Source organism: Neodiprion virginianus, chromosome 1 (assembly GCF_021901495.1).
Source record: "Neodiprion virginianus isolate iyNeoVirg1 chromosome 1, iyNeoVirg1.1, whole genome shotgun sequence".
Lineage (NCBI taxonomy): Eukaryota > Metazoa > Arthropoda > Insecta > Hymenoptera > Diprionidae > Neodiprion > Neodiprion virginianus.
The window spans coordinates 30,106,628-30,128,826 of record NC_060877.1 but is presented as its reverse complement, the minus strand read 5'-3'; the positions used below and the strand labels follow the sequence as shown (position 1 = coordinate 30,128,826).

The following is a 22,199-nucleotide window of genomic DNA, read 5'->3' as shown; positions in this document are numbered from 1 at the left end:
AGCATAAAATATTTACCAAAAAATACCTCGGTCATATTCAATTCCACATGCAACGGTACCTGGCGCCACGTCGCAGATACCGAATTTTCGTGTACCCACACGACACGTCGTATCTATGATGCTTCGCGGCAAGGGGTAAGCGCGCCTTACTGTCAGTCGGTAAGTCAGATCCCGCACTACCGATCGTCGACCGGCTCTTTTCTCCTCCCAACCACCGGTATATGAGGTAACAATCGGAGTTGACGGGAAAGGTGGCGTCGCGACATTCGCAGTGTCGCGGCTGTGGCTCGCAGCGTTTCGGGGTCGTTAGTTTTCTGCGAGCCTCCATTGCGCTCTGGTCGATTTGACACGTTCGGTTAACCCCAGAGAGCCGTGAGACGCCGAGCCCAGTGCCTTCCTTACCTCTGCGGTTCTATCCCAGTTTTGCGAGCATATCCCGATAAATACCAAAGCGGAATAATGGCGGACGACGGTCACGAGAACGGAACGGCGAACGGTGACGTCCCGGAGATAGAATTGATCATAAAGGTGAGTAGGAAAGACCGTCGCGATTCGGTGCCCCGTGAGATGGGCGTGGAACTAACCGACTAACGCAACGCCGCCCGCCAAGCCGTCCGGACATATTTTCCCCTGCGATATTCAATTCCGGCCCGATTCCTCCGCGCAGCGATCTAAACGCCAGTTTCAATCGGCCAGAGAGATACGCCGGCTCACCAGGCTTCGGCCATTTCAACGAGTCACGACCAACAACCTATACTATCGCAGGTGCACGCACATCGTAGGTACGCGAAAACGGCGCTTGCGTTTGGAATTGTCGTCTCACCTCTTTAATTTCATCTCCCCCTCTCCTCCCTTCGCTGTCACCGGTCGTCTTTGTCAGCTGTCTCTTGACGATCGTTTATTCGACCTTTACGTGCTATAAATATTTCCACGATTTCCCTCATTCGCTTTTGACGAACGGAAGGCGATTCGGTTGTCGTTTGGACGCTCGTTCGTTTATCTACTCCTTGTTTCCAAATTTCAATTCAAATTACGTGGGAGACGAGACGATCCTACGCGAAATTTCTCTCCTCTTTGATTTCGTTACTTTCAAGCAGTCGGTTTACACGCAATTGTACACATGCACGCGTGTATGTAGACCAAACGCATACAGGCTATCATATTATACGCGTTACGTACACGCGACGGTAATAAAGTGACGCACGATGTACAAACAGGAGCGGGAACTGTACATGTGCTGCTAATATGTATGCATAAGCGGTGACGCAATTATTTAAATAGAGTCTTCGTCCATGCAGGTAGACCACAACTGCTCATCTGTCGCAGACGTACGGACAAAACCTCGAGATACCTCAGACTGTACATTGAAGTTGATTTTTTTTCTCCTTCAAAATTCTTTTCTTCTTCATCTTTTCTTTGCTGCGGTTTAGGAATTTTTGAATTGTCGATTAACGGCTTGCGAAGTACATATCTACGTAACTCTAACTATTGTTGACTGATTACAACGATCAAGTCGGCTGCCTTAACGATACAACTTCTTACATACGTTACGTATGTGATAAATCGATTTCGTTATGATTCCAAGCATCGATACCGATCATCGATGTTAAAACAGGCCTGCAGCGTGAATGTAACGACGGTGGACATTATCTGACAAAACGGTCAAGAAAGTTGGTGAACTCGCAATAAAGGATGTTGGAATAATTTTGATTCGTGGCGGAAAAACTTGGAGAGAGAAATGGTGGTTCTAAAACTGGTGTCGATAATTGCAAATTTAATAACCCGGTTCTTCGCGCAAATTTCTTTCGCATCTATCTCTCAAAGGAAGAAAATAACGCGTGAACACCAAGAGACGGAGGAACGGTAAAAAACTTTTGCGGTTCAGTTACGGTCTTTACCTCGGAGCGAAAATAGAAAAGAATATACTGTATATGTATAAGCGAGGAAGGAGCATTATGATGTAGTTCGGAATGAACTTTCTCTGTCTCCGACCGAACCTGATCCTTTCGTTCTCCTAGGAAAGCGTTTATATTATTATCGTACCGTCGTGTCGCGAGGCCTGTTTAATTCTTGTTCCCGTTTTACCGTAAGTTTCCTTAATAGTCGTCTATACCTACACGCGGCAATGGTCGTATAGGAGAGGAAGGAAACTTGATAGTCGTCGACAATGATGGCAATGTAATGCGGTTGTCGCTTGAAACGAACCAACGAACGGCATTCTCTTACCGGGTAAAAGTTCCTTTCCTCTCTCCGTCGAGAGAGAGAGAAAGAGTCGGTCGATTTGACGCAGAAAAAGTAAACTGCAACGAATTTTTGTCCGATGAAAAAAAGTTGTTATATTTCTTATCGCTTTCCTCCACTCCGTATTTCGAACGATTCAATTCCTACATCTGTTATTCCTAGATTATACAGCGTATCGCCAATTTCCGCGGGGTTGAATTACGCAAAAGGCACTAATAACGAGCGTTGTACAAACGTGAACGTCGAGTAATCGCAATAAATTCCGCAGCGGTAAACTGCAATACGGCGACGCTCGTTTATACACGCGCCTTGGGAACCTCGTTAAACAAGTCTGCCTTATTCCTCAAACTTTAACGTATAATAACGTTAGTAATAAACGCCATAGATAACGTGATGGACATCCTCGCCTGCACCTAAAATTTAGAGTTTAAAAAAAAAAACGGACATTTTTATTTAATTCATTTTTATTCTCAAGCTTTACCGCAAAGTTCGCATCGAGTCCCGTTGCGGGCAAATGAGCGCCGTGCTTATAACCGCATATGGTACATACATACGTACATCCGCGTATAACTTATAGCCTCGTCCCACATAAGCAGGCGTCTGTAAAGCTGCTGACGAGAGAGAGGGAGAGAGAAGACTCGAGTCGAGGACGACGGATGTCCATTGCCAGCTGCCGAGCAGCAAGAAATGTCTGAATAATGATCGTAATTTCGGTTAAACCGGAAACAGAAGGACGCTAGACCGTATACGTGAAGCTCTTCCTAGTTCATTACCGCCACGGAAATTCACCCCTTGGCAAGTTTGATTCGCGCGATATATCCTCCCTCGCTCTCCGATATGATTCTTCGGCGTTCTGTCGGCACCGGATAGGTAAAAGAATGCCGATGATGCATTACGCCTGTTGATGAAAACGGCGAACCTGATGATTAGGAATTCAACGATCGGTTAGAGATCCGGTTTAATGTCCCACGGATTGATTCTCGATCCAAGTAATAGACGAGGCTGAAGTTGGCAACGCTTACGTATCGAACAGAGTTTACAAAATCTGAGTTTGTTGATGCTGTGTTAACGGTTTGCTGAATTTCAGGTATACCTGATCATAAAATTGTAGAATAACGACTTTTTCTAAAGATGCATCATTACAGTAAGGTTAAAAACTTCAGCCTGATAGTATACGAGTATATACCTAATAGACGAATTGTATCATCGCGGCAGGTATCTTGACTTCATTTATCTTGAAGATGAAGTTGGTAACGTTATTGTGACGATCCACGTTCGGGAAAAAATTGTTATACCGAGTTATAATACTGAAAAATATATTCATATTTTGAAAACTCGACTACCTTAGTTACCTTAAAATAGCGAAACTGGTTTTTCCCCCCACGTTTCGTTACGTTAACGTTACTAACTTCAGCCCCCTCATTTATCACCGTGTTATAATATCCGTCCGACAGAATTTTTAATAATAATATCTGCACTATTTGCGCGTAATTGCTATTTCAAGTTTCAACGATTCAACAGCGTAAGCAACTTCGCCTCGATCCGTATTTTTGTTGCGGAAATATACGCCAAGTCAGCTGCGTAACTTCCTACTTGCTCGCGTATTGGATCCCCGATCATTCATTCGCATCACGAATCGAGTTTGTTTACTCCGCGGTATTTGAATATTTTTAAGTTTCTAATTAATATAAACGCATCTGCAGCTTTGACCGATCGTATAACATTGGTATCCAAAGATTTTTACACCACAAAAAAATTTCTTCACTATTTAATACACAGAATTTGTGGTCATCGTTGAACAGTTTCGAAATTTGATTTACTTGTTCTTCATCGATAATTTTTCTCCGACGATTACGCATTCTATGTGTAATATATATATATATATATATACTCGCTGATCGCGATCTGTTAAAATACCAAGCCGCGTGTGTCAAATTTATTTATTCTTCATATTTTGAGTGGGTGAAGAGGTAGAAAATTTATAACAATGGTCAAATTTTACTTAGATAATTGAACGCGATAAACGTTATTTCTTTATTTTTTTCTCTCTTTAATTCGATTTAAATACAACGGATGAAAGCTTGTGACAAAATTTCCGCGTCATGCGTTATAGTTATTCGTCCCGTTCACAAAGAGGGAAAAGTATAGGTGTAGTTATATTATATGTAGCAACAACCTCCGCAAAGTGAGTATAATCGGTACGGCTGACCGAGCAATTCAGTCGAACGCGTAGTTTAGTACAAAATGATGTATTAGCACGTTGCACGCACCGTAATACAAATTGATCGTAAACTCAGACTTGAAGCTCGACTTGAAGCTGGTATTATATCAATTCTAAGAATGTGTCGTTACAGGATGGATTTTCAGATTTCAAGATTTCTCTGATATATTATATTACAAGCACACACACACACACACACCTTCACTCAAGGCTATGCATGCTTATCGTACCTGTAAACCTCTCGACTAATTGTAAATTCACAATATCTACCAGATATAGATATATGGCGTCACTCTGGTCGTGCCGATGTATTTTATACAAGAGAAAATGACGATTAATCGACGTACGTATTCGGTCATTCGAAAGTTTCTAATTTTTTCGATGGACCTGAATCTTAAATAAAACGAACGTTAACATCATATGTTTTCACAACGATACCGATATTGCAAAAAAAATAAAGTCACATTTGTTCCTCCACGAAGTTCGATCGTTTGATGAAAATGAACGGTGTGTTCGTTGAGTGAAAAAATGTTTTGGAACGTGCGTTCGCCGATCGGTAAATAATTTCGGATCGATTAATCGACCGGGAACGAGAGAGGATGACGACGACGCGGATGAGCAGGAAGCATGAGAGGAAAAAGATGTGCTCACCTGCTCACCTGCTCACCTGCAGTGTCAGAATTTACCGTTGTTTGTACGAGTTGGCGAGTCGAGCCGAGTCCACGACCATTTACCGAACACCCAAGGCCTTAACTGTACCATTATCGTAAAGTTATTTATATCCGAAAGACAGCAGGACGACTCTCCGTGTTGATCCTTGCTCCGAAGACTTCTTTTTGCCTGCAGTGTTTCTTCTTTTTACTCTTCATTTTTCACCATTATCTTGGTTGCGAACGAGATTCGTTTAGTTAGTTGACCGCTGGTCGTTTCAATCCAGCTCTAAATTAATTTTCAAAATTATATCATGCGCCTTTCACGCTTCTCTTAGAACATCTAATTGGATGATCTCTTTTGCCGGGAGTTAACAACCTGCGAAACGGCCGCGTGTGCCTATAAAGAATGTATTAGCATTGCGGTTCGGAATTCTGAACGAAATAACGAAGCAAAGAATTAGTTGACTGCGACGGTGTGACGTGACTTACTCTGATTCGGAAAACAAATAGTAGTTGCTGTCTCTTTTAGCGTGAATTTTACCGATTATAAAAATCACAGGCTTTCATTGGCTCTTCTCTATCAACCAAGAACATGCAAATAACTGTAAACACGATTTATGCGCATATTTCAACGCGAATAAACTCGGGTTTTTCCCCCTCCTCTTTACTTATCAATAAACGTTTTGTATACACGACTGTTAATATTTCGTCTTAAAATATTCAAGCTTATAAAATTACAAATTTTTGCTGAATTAAAAATCGTTTCAACAAAGATTAGGAACATGTGAAACTACCGCACCGTGTGATTGGTGCACAAAAATCTGAACAAACAATTAGGGTATCCAATTTTTATCGCACAAAGCGACCTCGTTTTCCCTTGAATAAAGACTCAACGCCTGGAATCCTAGATCGCTGCGTCGGAAGGCACGATTTTCCATCAGGCATCAGCGAACGTGACCGATCGTCGTCTTGCCGGTTGATCGACGGATGGAAAAACGTCTTGGAATCGATCGTGCACCGCAAAAACCGCGCGTGACGTCGAGATGCAAATGAGGACGATGGTCTAAGCTCTGCAATTCTAACAGCGGGGGTGGGGGTGAAAAACTAGAACAACCGATTGACAGAAGGGACAAAATATCGAATTTTCAAAGACGTTAAATAAAGCTGATTCGTAGAGTTGTTATAAAAAAAAAAAAAAAGTGACCATAAACATTGCAATCGGATTAAAAACACTCGAACTTAATCATTTCCAACGTTCGAATAGTAAAACCTTCTCTCGAATTGTTGATATGTAATTGTTTCTGTTATCCGAATTCGTTCAAACGTTCGTTTCTTCATTCGTCTTCACCATCATAGGCGCAAGTAATATTTCAAACCGTTTTTTCGTTTCACTTTTCGCAATTTATATTCTTTTAAGGATTATCGTCCTTAAACGTACGGCGTGAAATTGCGACAGAAATTCGGTGATTGCGAACCGGGCGTGTTTCCGTGATGTTCGCATTACGGTAGATTACTCAGTGCACCACTAAATACAACGGCTGATGATAATGGGACAGATTTCTAATTCACATCCCGTAGCGAAGTAGATCATTAACTGGTCTCGAACGAGCTTTAACCGTTTAAACTATTCCGCTGATTACCAGCAATTAGACGGCTCTTGGTCACGAAAACAACGTCTAGTCGAACAACAGTGACACATCACACTAGCTGCGGACACGTTAAATTCCCTGGGAGGAACGACGAACGGGCGACCGACCTGAACACGTTCCATTTGCGAGTCGACGCAACGAGCAAAAAGGTCTGCGATGAATTGAACGTGACGAGCGAGCGAGCCGTTGGCGTTAAAAAAATAAACTCGTTTTAAACTATAATATATACGGGAAGTCGGGTATTTGCAAAGCATCGGACGTAATACCCCGGTATTTTATTAGGATATATCGAAATGTATCCAGATTATCTTATTTATCATTTGTCAAGATAATTGATGTCAAAATATCTGTAACGCAATCTCAGATAAGAAACGTGACACGGTAGATTTTTATTCATAGTAAAACCGTTGCTGTCGCGCATAAACGTGTATAAAGTCGATTTATGCCACTATAAATTAAAACGCGCGAAAGAAAATTAAAACCAAGTTGAAACATTCTTTTTTTTTTTTTTTTTTTTTTTTACCTTCTCTTTTTTCTTTTTTCTACAAAAACAATCGTTACAAAACATTTAGCCGAGGCGGCCTTCGCCTTATTTAAAATTCATTCACGTGTTAATTAATTAGTTTACTCGGTATTATTATTAAGGTACCAGCGAAACGTGACAACTCTCACCTCGCATTTACTTACGACTGCCAACTGAGTTTTATATATCATCGTATTCAATGGCTCGTGTGACATGTATGATCGTACAATATAATCGTTATTTTTCGTCGTGGTTTTTTTATCTGCAGAACCGCTTAGACGCGATAAGATAATCCGCGGTGATTGTGAAATCAATGTACGAATGTATAACGTTGTTAATAGAACAATTGTAATCCTCGCACGTGAAACATTGTAAACGAATATTAATAAACTGTGCGACAATGAGCGCTGATCGTAGAATTTTTTATTTTTCCTTTTCTCCGTATTTCAAATTTTACTTTTATCAGTCTTATAGGGAATAATAATTTGGTCGTTCATCTTCTTTCTTCATTCGAGACACAGTTGATGCAATTAATTCCAACGTGTTGAGAAAAATTAGGACGTGACGTCATCTGTGTCAAAATATACCTGCCCATTGCAATATTATGTACAAAATAGTAAAGTATAATTGAAATTAATTTTTGCAATTATCGTTTGCAACGCATGTAGAATAGGATTAACTTGTAGAAAAAAAGAAAGTAACAAAATTTTCGAGCCGCGAGCTTCAGCGTCTTACGAACTCTCATGCGGTATGAATCTTTATTTCATAATTATTAATATAATAGTACACACGAGCGTCACTTGTGCCAGAAATAACATTAAGTTATGATAGTTCATGAGACTGAAACGAATTGCCCAATGCATATATATATGTATAATACAACTCTGAAACGCGTGGCATTAAAATGTCAGTATTAGATATTTCTCATGGTCATCATCATCGTCGGTGAACACTTTTAATTGTATTGCAACGCATAAAAATTCTGCTTACGAAATGTAACATCTATCAACGTCTAGAAAACAATTAAGAAACAGAAAAAAAGAAAACAGATTATTGTCAGTGTTTTTCCGAATTTCTTTAAATAACTGTATTTCAAAAAAAAATTTGACGTATTTTCGAATTGTCAATTTGCACTGCATATTCGCAATATCGTGAATTTCAATTCGTTCCGTTTGTATGCAAGAAAGTTACACCAATTGCAGGAATATAGCAGACCTGGCAAAACGAGGAGGAACCCGCGAGTTTTAGCGCAGGCTTCTCGATCGTTTTGTTTGAACAGCTTGTTAAACCTTCTTACGAGGTGTCCGTGCAGAGAAGAGCAGTATGTAATATACCGTACGAACATGTACTTGAGAGATTATATAATCGCAAAGTTACGCGTACACCTGAATGCCGCTGCCGGTTCAACAGTGGCTGCATACGCTTTAAACGCGTATTAATCTAACAGGTATACAGCATCGATGTGGGAACGCTTCGCTAATTGACTCTTTATACGTTATTATAACATAACGCAAAACGGCTTATATGCGTGCAGCGTTATGCGATTGGGTAAAAATTGTTGAATAAGAAGAATGAGAAGCGCTATTCAACAACGCGGCAAGTCGTCGGGTTCAAGGTGTCGCTGTACGATATTGTTATACGATAAATATTCATACTCGTAACGACGGTCGGCTGAAAACCGATTCGTTGTCAGTCCATGATCTCTGTACCCGCGTTAATCGTCGTATGTTATATTTAGTAGGGTCTTTCAGAAACGAATAATTTACGATTTTCCAAGGTGGCACCAACTGAAAAGTAGTTTTTTTAGATTTAAAAAAAGATTCCGTTTAAAAATGAACGTTGTAGGTTACGTGGAAGATCGCGCTCGTTTGACTTTTCTCTTTTTTCGCATTTTTTTTTGAACTCATAAAAAAACACGTTTCATCACTTTAATTATTATTTCTTTCCTGACATTTATATTCAACCCTAAAATGGCGATCCACAACAACAGCCATTTATCAGCCGGAAATCTTATTCTCCTAAAATGAGAGTTCATATTAAGTTACAACTATTTTATGACATTGTATTAATAATGGAAAAATTGTCAGATACACTTTTCAAACATCAACCGGAGTCTTAATATCACGAGTGTGGGTCGTCTTTGTAACTTAAATTGATACTACGATTGATGTTATTTAAAAAAAATATATATTATATAGGTATGTGCAGTATAGGTTGTCTCTCTTTACGTTGACTATTCAGTTTTTTTTTTTTTTTTTTACTCTTATCAGCAAACCGGTGACAGACGCTGCACTAGTTTCAAATAATTATAGCAAACTGGTTCCGCGTCGTAAAACTGTAAAGCAGCTTCTTTTTCGTCAGTCATCGTTGTAAAACCGCCCGAGTCGTTTTATAGTACGTCGCCTGATCACAGCTCTACGATAAAACTGTATTAAAAGAAAGAAAATGAAACGATAAAAATCCATAAACCGTATTCGATATTCTCGCGATGATCGAGGGAAGAATTGATTATCTGCTTACAATGGATGGAGGCTTTTTTATTATTGTACAAATTATACCGAGATGCGCTCAGCTTCGGATTACAATTTGATTTTCTAATGCTGTTTTAAAGTATAGTCAGTATACTTGTCGTATAAGTGCGGCTATATTGTATATTAGATTTTGTAATTACATTTCTTTTGTCGTCCGTACACTTTAATAAAAATAATACCCTCAATTTGCACAATTCGTACAGGATCTAACATTCGTTGGCTGAAGTAATATCGTCACGTGGAGGTCAGTTGGATTAGAAACGCCTTTACAAATTCGCGAAACGTATTTTCCGTGAAAGTCTCACTATCGCGTAGATCTGAAAACAATCTTTTTCGGTTTTCACAATTTTTCTTAAAAATTTCTCAGCTTTTTCCACCGAATTTAATAAAATTCGAATTCGGCATGGCTCGAGTGTTGAATTAACGAAAGTACAAGTCTTCGAGGCGTCTCTCGCCTTATTTTCTCACGTGCAGTCCGTATCCATCACTACACAACACGAACACCTACGTACAAGGAAGCCGCTTTCCTGTTACTAACTATTATACTGTACATACATTCGAGATAACGAACGAGTTTGCGGCCGAGGAGACTCACCGACCTTGCAATAGGGCAGGAGGTGGAAGTCCTCGTGGTTAAAAAGTGTGCCAAATGCTGAACCGCGGTTCGTTGTGAAAGCGGCCTGCGAATGCTGCTCGTGACGACTTATTTTCCGCACCGACTTTATGCCGCTTGGTTTATACCTTCACACACACCTTTTGGTGTATAATGCCGTACCGTTACCTCGTTTTATGCACCCCGCGAAATATCTCCGCGCCGTTTCTTTCGCCCCATCTTTGAAAAAAAAAAAAAAAATTAATAAAAAAAATAAAAAAATGGAAACACGGAAGTGAACACTTTTGGGTGCACGTCGACGAGTTGATATTTTAATGCTGTTTTATCTGTAATATATGAAGCCGTTTACGCCGACTCGTTGCGGAGGCTTGACAAGCTGCCTGAAAATCGGTACTTTTCCTCAATTTTATCTCGCAATAACAGGAAGTCGAGTATTTGGCAAAATATTGCGTTCGTAGCTTCGAACATTTCTTTTTCTTTTTTTCTAAATACAAAAATAAGAAATAGCGACATCGACATCGATGGTCTAGATATCCGCGCATACTTTTGAATTGCTTCAAAATTAATGAAGTAGATCTAGCAGATTTTCTTCGATTTCACTCATTTTATTCAGAGGACTAGTTTTTTCTTCTTTTCTTCGTCTGTCGATTTAATACTGTAGCCATTTCTTCGTCGTAATTAAAATCGGTGCAATATTACGTAAAATGAAATATCTAACGATGGTAACATGTTGAAAAATAGATTTGTTTTATTGTTACTGATTTTGTATAGATAATATAGTCGTATTCTAAAACGACTCATCTCGGAGTGAAATCAGAGGGATCTACTGGATTTTTAATCGATTTGAATCGATTCAAACCGAAACATCGACATTTAAAACGTTTTCATTTGTAATTCCAGTACTTTCTATTTTTCAATTGTTGAAGAGATCGGCGCTGCTCAACGCGAATACAACAATTTGATAAATCTTCGATCTCTGACTACAAACCTCTGAATGAAACTAACAGAAAGCATCGATTTGTGGCGAATTAACTTGTTTAAAAAATGTTACACAGTTCTGAATTCATTTTATGAAAATGATAATTTTCACCGAGTCTGATGTGCATTAAATTTGTCGAAAATTTGTTGAAAATGAAGCGCGAAATTCTTGACAACGCCGTAATCGGGAATCCCAGCGATTATCGTTCTTTTCACTACTCCCACCATCGCCACTTTCTTAATCATCATTAATTCTTTAAGAAAATTTACCGAATAATGGCCGGTCAGATTTGTAAGAAATCGTTCGTGGTTCGAGTGAGGCAAAGGGGTTGTAAAAAAGGCGTATTCCCGACTTGTGAGGCACGTAACGAGATTGATTGCGAGTCTATCGTCGGTGCACGTCTGAACTCTTCGGAAAGTACAGAAACGCGTCACCGCCGTTTATATGCACGCCGTGCGTAAGCATTCGCTGTTCTACCATTGCCCTCGGTTTCGGGGACTTGTAGTAGTTGCGTGTATAATGCATGCAAATACCTTCGTACCTACACAACACACGTGTGCCTACCCGTACACTTGAAGTAAGCTGATCTCATCCTCGATCCTTTTAGCAACGGTCTTTACAGTGGCGGCGTCTCTTAGTATCCGGTTATTATTTTGCATTTTAATGCTTATTATTTGATTGAATAATGTTTCTTGATAAGCGAATGAATGGATGAACGATGGGACGAATTAGTTGTTGAATTATTATTCGCGTTGCATGCGAGACGGAGATGCAACTGAATTGTTTTTTCTATTTTTATAACAGACGGTAACGATGACGACGTTTTTCCACTGTTTTTGATTTTTTTTTTTTTTCTATTTCTTCGTACACACGTACGAAGTCAATTATTTGATCGCTGCGACGCGACTCGTGCGGTTTAGTCCAAGTTTCCAGACTTTCAGCTTAGCTGGATTTGCATTCGACGTACGTCACCGTTGTTAATCTCGGACTGAAATGAATTTTTTAATCTATAAACTCTTGTTGCTATTCCGTCAGAGAGCAAATAACTTTTACACGGTTATTTACGTTTCTTCTCAGTGACTGCGTGGGTCTGTTTATAAGCGACGTTCGCGATATAATTAGCAGAGCCACGTTAGAAAAACTGACCATGAGTTAATTATAGCATATAATTTAGTTCTACTTAGGAAAAATCCGTCGTTTAAACCGGAATATTTCGTTTCTAAATTTCTCTGTTGAAGAATATAATCGTAATAAAAAAAATTTCGAGTGCAAATACCTACGGTGCGTGAAAAATTTAAATTGATTCAAAGTGCAGAAAATTTGTACGCCAATTATACACATCGGCATAGATGGCATCTGTTTACTTCGAGATTAGTCGACCCTGAATTCGATGAAATCTTCGTTATGCAAAAAAATATAAGATTCGAGATAAAAACTTGTTACAGCTATCGTGAAATAACTAGTGAAAAACTTGTCCTCCGCGGGATCAGTTTTCGACGGATGCTCAAATTTTGGTATCAGTTACCTCGTCGCGATTCTACTTACCATCGAATTGTTACGGTGTGAGTGCAACGCGAGAATTCGCGTAAAACGACGCCTAAGCGTCTAGCCTGCGTCCACGTGTCGTTTCACCGAATTCACCATCAGTGCGAAATCCAAGAAGGCTTCTCTCTTCGGCAGACTTGCCGATTCAGTGTTACAATAAATCGCGGATTGCGTCCGGCCCCGTTAATTTTTATTTTTTACACCGACTCCTTTATTTTTATTTTTATATATATATTATATATATATACCTATGTCGCACTGCAATTTATGCACGATACAGCCGCGATTTTTGAGCGAATCGTCAGAGATTGCGAAAGGAATTCAACCTTCGCTTGTATCGTCGAACTATAGGATCGCAAGGATACGATACTCGTTATGCATACCTGTTCCTATATCGTATACCTTATACTTACTGCTGATCAACCTTTCGCTTCGACTCGTAACAAAACTATCACAGTTACAGAATTTAATTCCCTCGGGATGCTGCAGGCATTAATCATCTTCATCTCTAGGTACGCACGGGATCATCCAATTGTACCATTTTTAAACTATAAACGCGTCCATGTGTCTACTATCTAAACTCCTGAAAGCCTCGTCGATCAAATAATTCCTCCATTCGTTTGAGAATCGGAGCGATCGCTGGATCTTGGATTACATTTTATTTACACCTTACAGCTCTGTGCAAATTTATTTTTTCATTCCATTTTTTCATTGACTTTTTCCCCCTTTCAATCTGTGATTTTCCTCGTTTCATTTTTGTTATACAAACCTAGTTTAAGGAATTTTGTTTTTTATTCGTTTCAATTTCACACTGACTACTAACTCGTGTAACCTTAGCTGATAAACAAATTACATAATTATATGAAAAAAAATAAACTTCCTCTATTCCAATTGGCGAATTGCGTGTTATCGGATCGGAAAACTGTGTTAATTAAGACGGCGTTGAAACGTACCGGAGATAAATTACCACGGTATAAATTATCCAGTCGAATAGTTATAGTACACACGGTATGCACGACTCGATTTAAATTGGGCCGAAAAATTAAGTGTCGGTCTCGAGAAGCGATTGACCGCCTTTTAATTTCGAATACGTCACCCAGATACCGCAAAAGCATCTAGACGGGCTTTTTCTACCAATTTTTGTCACTCTTCTTCCATTTTTTTCTTCTTCTTTTTCTTATTCTTCTTCTTCCTCCATTTTACATAACCAGTTTTCGGATGTTGCCCAAGCCATTACGTGCGGCCTCAAATATGCGTAATACATAACGGTGCAAAATTTCCAAATCATCTCGAACGGATAGTCGAAGAAAGTTCTTAAATCTGCGTTCCCACTTTCTCATTGCAACACAGAATGTATGATTCGCGATGTGTTATACACGAAAATTAATGGTCATAGAAATTTGAGAGTGCACAACTTTGTGATTTCTGTATAGCAACAAAAATGGCGGTAATGCAATTCAAGTTCACAAATGGTTTCTTCGCCGTGCGGAGAAAGGAAAGGAAACCGAAGATGCAGGTTCGCTACATCTGACATTTGATTCTTACCAAACTTGTATGATATATACGTTCTCTTGACGGTGACGCAGCTCTGCAATAGCTCGCTATGCGAGTATTATTATAAATATATACCTACGTGTAAAAATGAACAAACGAACATTGAGTCAAAGAAAATCTGAATCACGACGAGCTCTGTGCGAACAATCAAGGCTTGCACTTTTCTACGCATAAAAATCGTTATCTTTTCTCAGAATATTGAGTGTGAATTTGTATAATTATACATGTATGATTCAACCGATTGTAATTCGGCGCTATCGTTACACAGTTTCATTCGTTCGTTCATTCATTCATTCATTCATTCATTCATTTATTTCGAATATCGCGATCTAAATTCTGAGGTGATGAAAAGCCCATTTTCATAGTCCAAAACCTTGTAATGTCTGACCGATAATCCAATCGTTGGAGGTCATACGAAATTATAAATCAATGTATCTGTAGTTATTATATATTAACGCATCCATACGTATGTATCTTAGCTGTCAAGAAGATTGTTTTACCAGTGATATATTCTATTCTTAGTATTGAAATGTAATCTGCTCTTGGCAGCGCGGTCTGAAAAATAAGGAAGAGGCGTTAAAAACGTCACTAGATTGGTAAAACCAGAAAGCTACGTACATATGCTCGGCTGCCTGACAATCAGGTGACCGCGCAAGTGTTCAAAAACAAATTACAAGTCGCGAAAGCTATATTTAAACCATTTACACAAGCGCCTGTAACGCACCATGTGTTGAATAATATAATTACCTATACTAGGAGGGAAAATATTGAAATTAATATTTGGAAACTTCACGAGATTCGATAGAATCATTCAACATTTTACGAACATACGAATTACGTTCAATTTTCATGCTTTTCGTTGGAAAACCGCGTGTGCCGAGCTCGATGCTGTGTACAATTTTTGACTTTTTTAAACCTTTTATCAGCGTCGCTGCGGCGTGCGACCAGCTGACCCAGAATACGTATGACGACGGGAAAAATATTGTCCGAAAAATAAGGTCGCTCTTACAGAGCGTAATAAGCGTCAACACTTGATCTTTTAACTTTCAAATTACGTAATGCGGCGAAGACCAAACGCGGAGAACTATGCGTCATACGGTAAAAAGTTATACTTGATTATTATCATTTATTACACGACGTTTTACTTTGTTTATTTGTTATTCTTGTTGTCGCCGTCGGAGCTTCAGCGCAGCAGACGCTTTAAAATACGATTCATAAGTAAAATTGGTTTTGTTTTCTTCGCTTTTCAACCTCACTGTCAAAATTCCAATGTAATTCAAGAAAAATTACCGAATGATTACACTACAATTTTGTAATCATCGACCGACGTCGGCTGCGGAGTTATTCAAATGTGCAAATGAGATTTTCGAATTACTGTAAACGATATGTTGGAAATTTCCTGGCGATAAAGTACGAGATCAAATCATTCGCGGTTAGGCTGCTCGCGTGCATGTGAGTCACGTATCAGAGTCATCGAATTGCCCACGCAACGAGCTTTCGTCCGTATCACAACCTTGTACTTGAAGAAATATCGCTCGTTAAAATCTCCTCCCTTCCTCGTACTTCGTATCGTATCGTGCATAGTGTAAATTGAAAATTATTCCAACGTCAGGATTACAGTCGTTCGGAGAAAATATACACCACGAGTCTCGCGGTGAATCCGTTAGACCTGAAACCCATGCCTTATATTCAGCTGTAACGTTTTATCTCCCTTGCGATTAGGAGGTGCGGAGGTTTAATGTTAGATTTGTCTGCCAACCGGAAAACGCGCGTCTTACTCTGCGACAATCGCCAGTCATCTCCGCAAACGTTCACGTTTATAATTGACGAATAAATATTACAAACGCACGATGATTTTCCCCGAAGGTGAACAACGGGTGGAAATAATATAAGATTTAGGTGTACCATCTTTGTATAATTACATATGCTTCTGCCGTTACTGTTTCTGTTTTCATTTTTCATTTCTCTTTAATTATTTGTTATATTTTCTTTTTGCAGTAAAATTTGACAAACGATTTATCACGTAATTCAGCACATCTTTCTGTTCTTATTGATCATTTTTGTTTTTTTTTTTTTTGCCAACGTTTATAGTCGAAGTAATCAAAGATTTATACTTCTCACCACCGCCACTTTACGATGCTTACTTACGATTGATTCATCGGGAATTGATCGATTACCGTTCCATCGGTTCTATAAATTCACAACGGCGCAGCAGCCGAACGGCTACGCGATGATGGAAAATTACAGCTTAATTTCTACGTGACGAATAGAATAAGAAAAAACTATTTTACCCGTCACACGTCATCTGTCAGACTGGCTAATTTAATTCTTCTTAGTTTCTTTTTTAATACCATCATAATATATAATCAGGCATAAAATTACTTGATGAAAATTAAAAAAAGAAAATACACCGCGCTCCGTATGGATTTGGGCTTCAAGAATGCGGGCATCTTTTTATCGACACAGCAGTTGTATCACCCATTAAAGGTATAATGATCAAGGTTGTTTGGTCACACAATATGACACCTGCAGCTACCTAATTAAAAATACCTTTAAAATAGTTTGTAATTTTTTTAAATCCATCCAACCGATCTAACACCATGACAAGTCGAAGTTAAAAGTCTTCTAGTGCATACTTGCAAAATTTACGTACACGCGATTTATCCAGGGTCAAACTACGCAATTTCTGCAAATGCAGAATCGTTGTTAAACTATCGCCATATCAGCTTCAGCAATCGTGGACAGACACATGAATATCTATAAGTGTACTGCGTGGGAGAGTGGGGAATAAATTTATCCAGACAATTACTGGAACAAGGAAAGCCGGGTGTACAAAAGTGGACCGAAAATATCATCCCATTACGTTAATTTTGGGACTAGAATTTATCGCATTATAAGTTAAACGCGCGCACGGCAGGAAGCGGCTGATGCGTTTCTCTCAAGCTGCAGATAAAAACAAGAATGCGAAACAAAAATTATGCACACACGTGTAAATGCGCTCGCCTAGGATAGTGAACCTTACAATTTATCACCGCTTTTCACAAGAGGCGACAAATATTTTCACACACGTTGCGTGCGTGTCGCCTCCTTGTCGCCGTAAAGAAACGAACAAGCCGTGACTTCATATTCCCATGTGACTCCTATATGTGTATATATATATATAATATCCTTTGTTACGGTGAATCATTTTCTTGATATTTCTTTCCTTGTTTCTACCGTTTTTCTTTCTTTTCTTACTCATACTATTTTTTTTTTTTTTTTGTGTCGTCTTTTTTCTTTACCGCCACGCTCGCACCTTTTACGGAACATATAACAAACAATGCGTGATTTGGTGTTTGCATTAAGTGACGTCACAACCTACCGAATTATTCTCCACGCGCGTTGGAATCATTAATTTAATTATCGTCGCTGTAATATAACGATTATTCATCTTTTATTTACAATTAGTTGGATGAACTGAAAATTCTTTGGTGCCATAATCGCGTTTTCATGCTTACATTATTATATAACGACGCAATTTTTCATCCCGAACTCGGTACTCGAAATAAGGTTTTAGTTTTTTTTTTTTTTTTAACCCCTTCGCTCTTTTTCCGTTGTCATTGCTTAAATCACTCGGAATACAACAATACGCCGTCTATGTGATTTATTGTACAAACAGTTTTCTCCCATGGTTATTAATTTTTGAACCAGCAAATGAACGAAATTTCCTACATGCTGTTACTCCGCTACACACAATTATTCTCAAAATGGCAATTGGTTGACACATAAATCGCATTTATTCCTCGTGCAATTGAATCTCTAAAATTTTCTTCATACGAATCAAATTCAAAAACATAACAGAGTAATACCTCGTAACATTGATTGTGCTTGAATTAACGTAATTACAGAGTCTGTAGTAACACGTTCCCTGCAAAATTGGGTACGCGATGCGGCGGGGGGAGGGGGGGGGGGGGGGGGGTACTGCAAGTTGTTTGCACGGTAAGCAAGAAGAGGACAAAAAGCGTGAAAAAAAAGACCGTTTGAGATTGTAGCAGCCATCTGCCAGGATAACTGTACCGACATACCTCGCGATGCGGCAACGCCATAATATGCAGAGAGGCACCTATAATAACGTGTGTGAATGTACACATGTATGTACATATAACCATATGATATGTACATAAGCTTCTTCCCTCGAGAGATGCAGCATCGGGCACACAAAAATAAACTTATTATATACAGAAAGTACGGGCAGCAATACGCGGGTTATTTTTAGAAACTACCATGCGCTTGAATTCTTATTCCAAGAGAGAGAAAAAGAGAGAGAGAGAGAGGCACACACGTACCCTGAGAGAATAGTGTCTTCTTTTTTTCGTGTCTCGTTGCCGCGACATCCGATATCCAATTTCCTATACGTTTGTTTCCTGCAGCAGCCCAAAGCCTTAAAAGAGCTTTAAAGCTACTTGACACCGAACCTTTCGACTCTCAAACGTGCATGGGCTTGAACCAAAAAGCCGAAGATAAGAGTCAACGTAATTGTCAGGCTCTCTGGATGTATATTTTCGCAATATGTTTTCAGGCCTCGACTATCGATGGCCGCAGAAAAGGCGCGTGCCTCTTTTGCCAAGAGTACTTTATGGATTTGTACCTGCTGGCGGAGCTCAAGACAATATCCCTGAAAGTGACAACCGTCGATATGCAAAAACCTCCACCGGACTTCCGCACAAATTTCCAAGCCACGCCGCCACCGATCCTGATCGACAACGGGGATGCGATTTTGGAAAATGAAAAGATCGAACGACACATCATGAAGAACGTACCGGGTGGTCACAACCTTTTCGTACAGGACAAGGAAGTCGCCACGCTGGTCGAAAACCTCTTCAGCGTGAGTAAAGCTATACACAATACACGATTGATTCGGAAATGAAAACGAAGAGTTTTCTTTAATTTAATCTAAATCCCGATAGTAATTAATTCTTCGATTATTCGTACAGAAACTGAAGCTGATGCTGCTCAACGCCAAGGACAAGGACAAGGACCCGAAGTACTCGTCGCTAATGTCGCATTTGCGTAAAATCGACGAGCATCTCGGGCGCAAGGGAACGCGTTTCCTAACCGGCGATACGATGTGCTGTTTCGATTGCGAATTGATGCCACGTTTGCAGCACATCAGGGTCGCCGGGAAGTATTTCGCCGACTTTGAGATACCCGAAACCCTCGTACACCTATGGAGATACATGCATCACATGTACAGGCTCGACGCCTTCCTGCAAAGCTGTCCTGCGGATCAGGACATCATCAACCACTATAAGCTCCAGCAGGTGATTTGTCTGAACGTTTTAATTCGTCGTTTCATTCGATATTCTTACGAGACTTTATTTTATTGCAATTTATCGAGAGCGTATCTGCAGGAAAATTTCTACCTGTTGGGAAGAGAGATTGATCCAGGTTGATAAACAGCCGAAAACACACTCGTGAAAGTTGGGGAATCTTGAAATCGAGAGTTTGATCCTAATCGTGTAATTATCTTTAATCTATTCCGATGTTCGCTTCGCAGAGCATGAAAATGAAGAAACACGAAGAGCTGGAGACTCCGACGTTTACAACGAGCATCCCGATCGAGGTTAACGACGATTAGAGGGCTGGATTTATCAGAACTGAAATCAAGAACCTCATCATCCCAATTTATTCATAATCGGCGTCGACGTCGGATCGAGAATAACTTCCTTGGCGGATAAAGTTACGTGTAACGAGTTTAATATACACACGGAAGTTCTCGATCTCCTGTAATAATAGCTTAACTAAGCTAAGCGGTAAAGCGCAGCAATCGCTTTCGGCGTAATTTCCTAAATTTCTTCATACTATCACGCGATTTGCTCGCCTGCGCCTAAATTTTTTTATAGACATTTCCCTACCTACAGAGAATTATTTTGATACAATATACCGTATTTTGTAATACTTGTCGGTAGATTTTGCAGTTTCCTAAAGTGTGTAAAGAAAAAAAATTATATTAAACAGTCGACGCCATTACTAGAGCCGATACGTAATGCTAAGTATCGATTATTAATATTATTATTATTATTATTGTCATCATTATTGTAAAGATGTATGAAAAAATTTTCGCTCCAAATTTGACTCGACGAGGTATTAAATTATAACCTGTAACGGCAACACCCTGTTTTCCGAGTTTGAGAATCGAGAGTTGTGTTTTTTCTTGTATACGAATCGTATAACGATTTGTAGATTGCATCAAAATTATTAAAAGTGGTAAAATCACCCATTTGTTTCTTTTCTTCTCTACTTTCAAACTCAAATCTACGTAGATTTTTTAAACACCGTTCATTTCGCTGTAAAGAATTTATCTCTGTTTCCACCGTTCTGATACAATCAAAGAAGCTATATTCGTTCAACCTGATACGTGTTGACGGATATTGACTTTCATTTCACATTTTAGTAAAATAAATAAATAAACCAACACCTGCCATCTACGGGATACTGGTTTCTATCGGAGATATTAATGGCAAATGATGAAAAATAAAATTGAACGTAATTTTGTTTTTCTTTTGTATCACTCTCTGGCTTTGAAGTTACTTACTAGTTGTTAGATTAACGACTTATACTTTGTCATTTTTACTTACCGTTACATTAAAATTTCGGTAATGGAAACAAGGCTGTACATAAAGCACTATATGCTTCGTTATTGTTATATCAGCATAATTAACATTATATATTATCATCTTATGATAAAATGTTAAGTATTAAAGAGAGGAATGAAAAATGATTTGAAAAAAAAAGAAATTAACAATGATCGTATTATAGTAGGAACTTTTTTGCGCCTTTAGTTTTTAGCGGCTTTCGCCCAAACGGCTTGATATCGCTAATCTATATTATATACACTATAGACGTATCTTTACTTACGGAATCATACGCGGATTTGTCCCAAGTATTTCTGTTTTTTTTTTTTCGCAGCACATGAATTTGTGGCTAACGTACTATTTTATCTGTAAGATTAATTTCGCGGGCTCACACATTGTAGGTATATCATACCTGTTGATCGCATTGACATTCAGTGGTATTATGTTTTGATGAATCATTCTATTTTCAATATCGATCGTTATTTTTACATACACCGAATCATGACAACGCATGACTGTTAAGAAAAGTATTTCTATCCAAAACCCTCATTAAATTTCCATTATCTGTAAACCAGATTATAACTATAAATTATGAATAAATGAAATATTATGAAACTGTACAATAGAAACTATTATTATTATTATTATTATCATTATCATTATGATTATATTATCACGAATACTATTACGTTTTTAGGAATCAATATACCAGTGTTTACAGTCAATTTTATAGTAGATGTCCGTATTTATCATTTCGCGTAATACGCAATTGTACACACATCTCTCAATTATTTTTCACATACGTTTCTTACCCGTTCAAACGGTATAAGAACATTGTACGTACATGTTCAGAATTATTTTAAATCGACGAACAAATTTGTAACGATGCTGAAGAAGCACGTAATGAACAGATTTTTATACAACGATAAACTTGAAAACTACAAATCGTTACGCGTTTTCCGATACACATCTTTCAAATAAATAAATCTGGCGCTATGATTCTACCACTCAGTTCAATTTTTATCCCTTTCTTATACTCGCATCTACCGCAAAGTTGATAATAGTACCGTTGAGTA

The 22,199-nt window shown here is 38.8% G+C and overlaps 1 protein-coding gene across 1 annotated transcript; it reads left to right on the top strand.

Annotated features, from left to right (window-relative positions):
* The first annotated feature begins 299 nt into the window (after positions 1-299).
* Positions 300-21,743, top strand: LOC124296705 (chloride intracellular channel exc-4). Its single transcript, XM_046746987.1, has 4 exons — positions 300-528; positions 19,068-19,373; positions 19,483-19,809; positions 20,046-21,743. The coding sequence occupies exons 1-4, from the start codon at positions 460-462 to the stop codon at positions 20,124-20,126; spliced, it is 783 nt and encodes a 260-aa protein (XP_046602943.1). The 5' UTR covers positions 300-459; the 3' UTR covers positions 20,127-21,743.
* Positions 21,744-22,199: the final 456 nt, after the last annotated feature.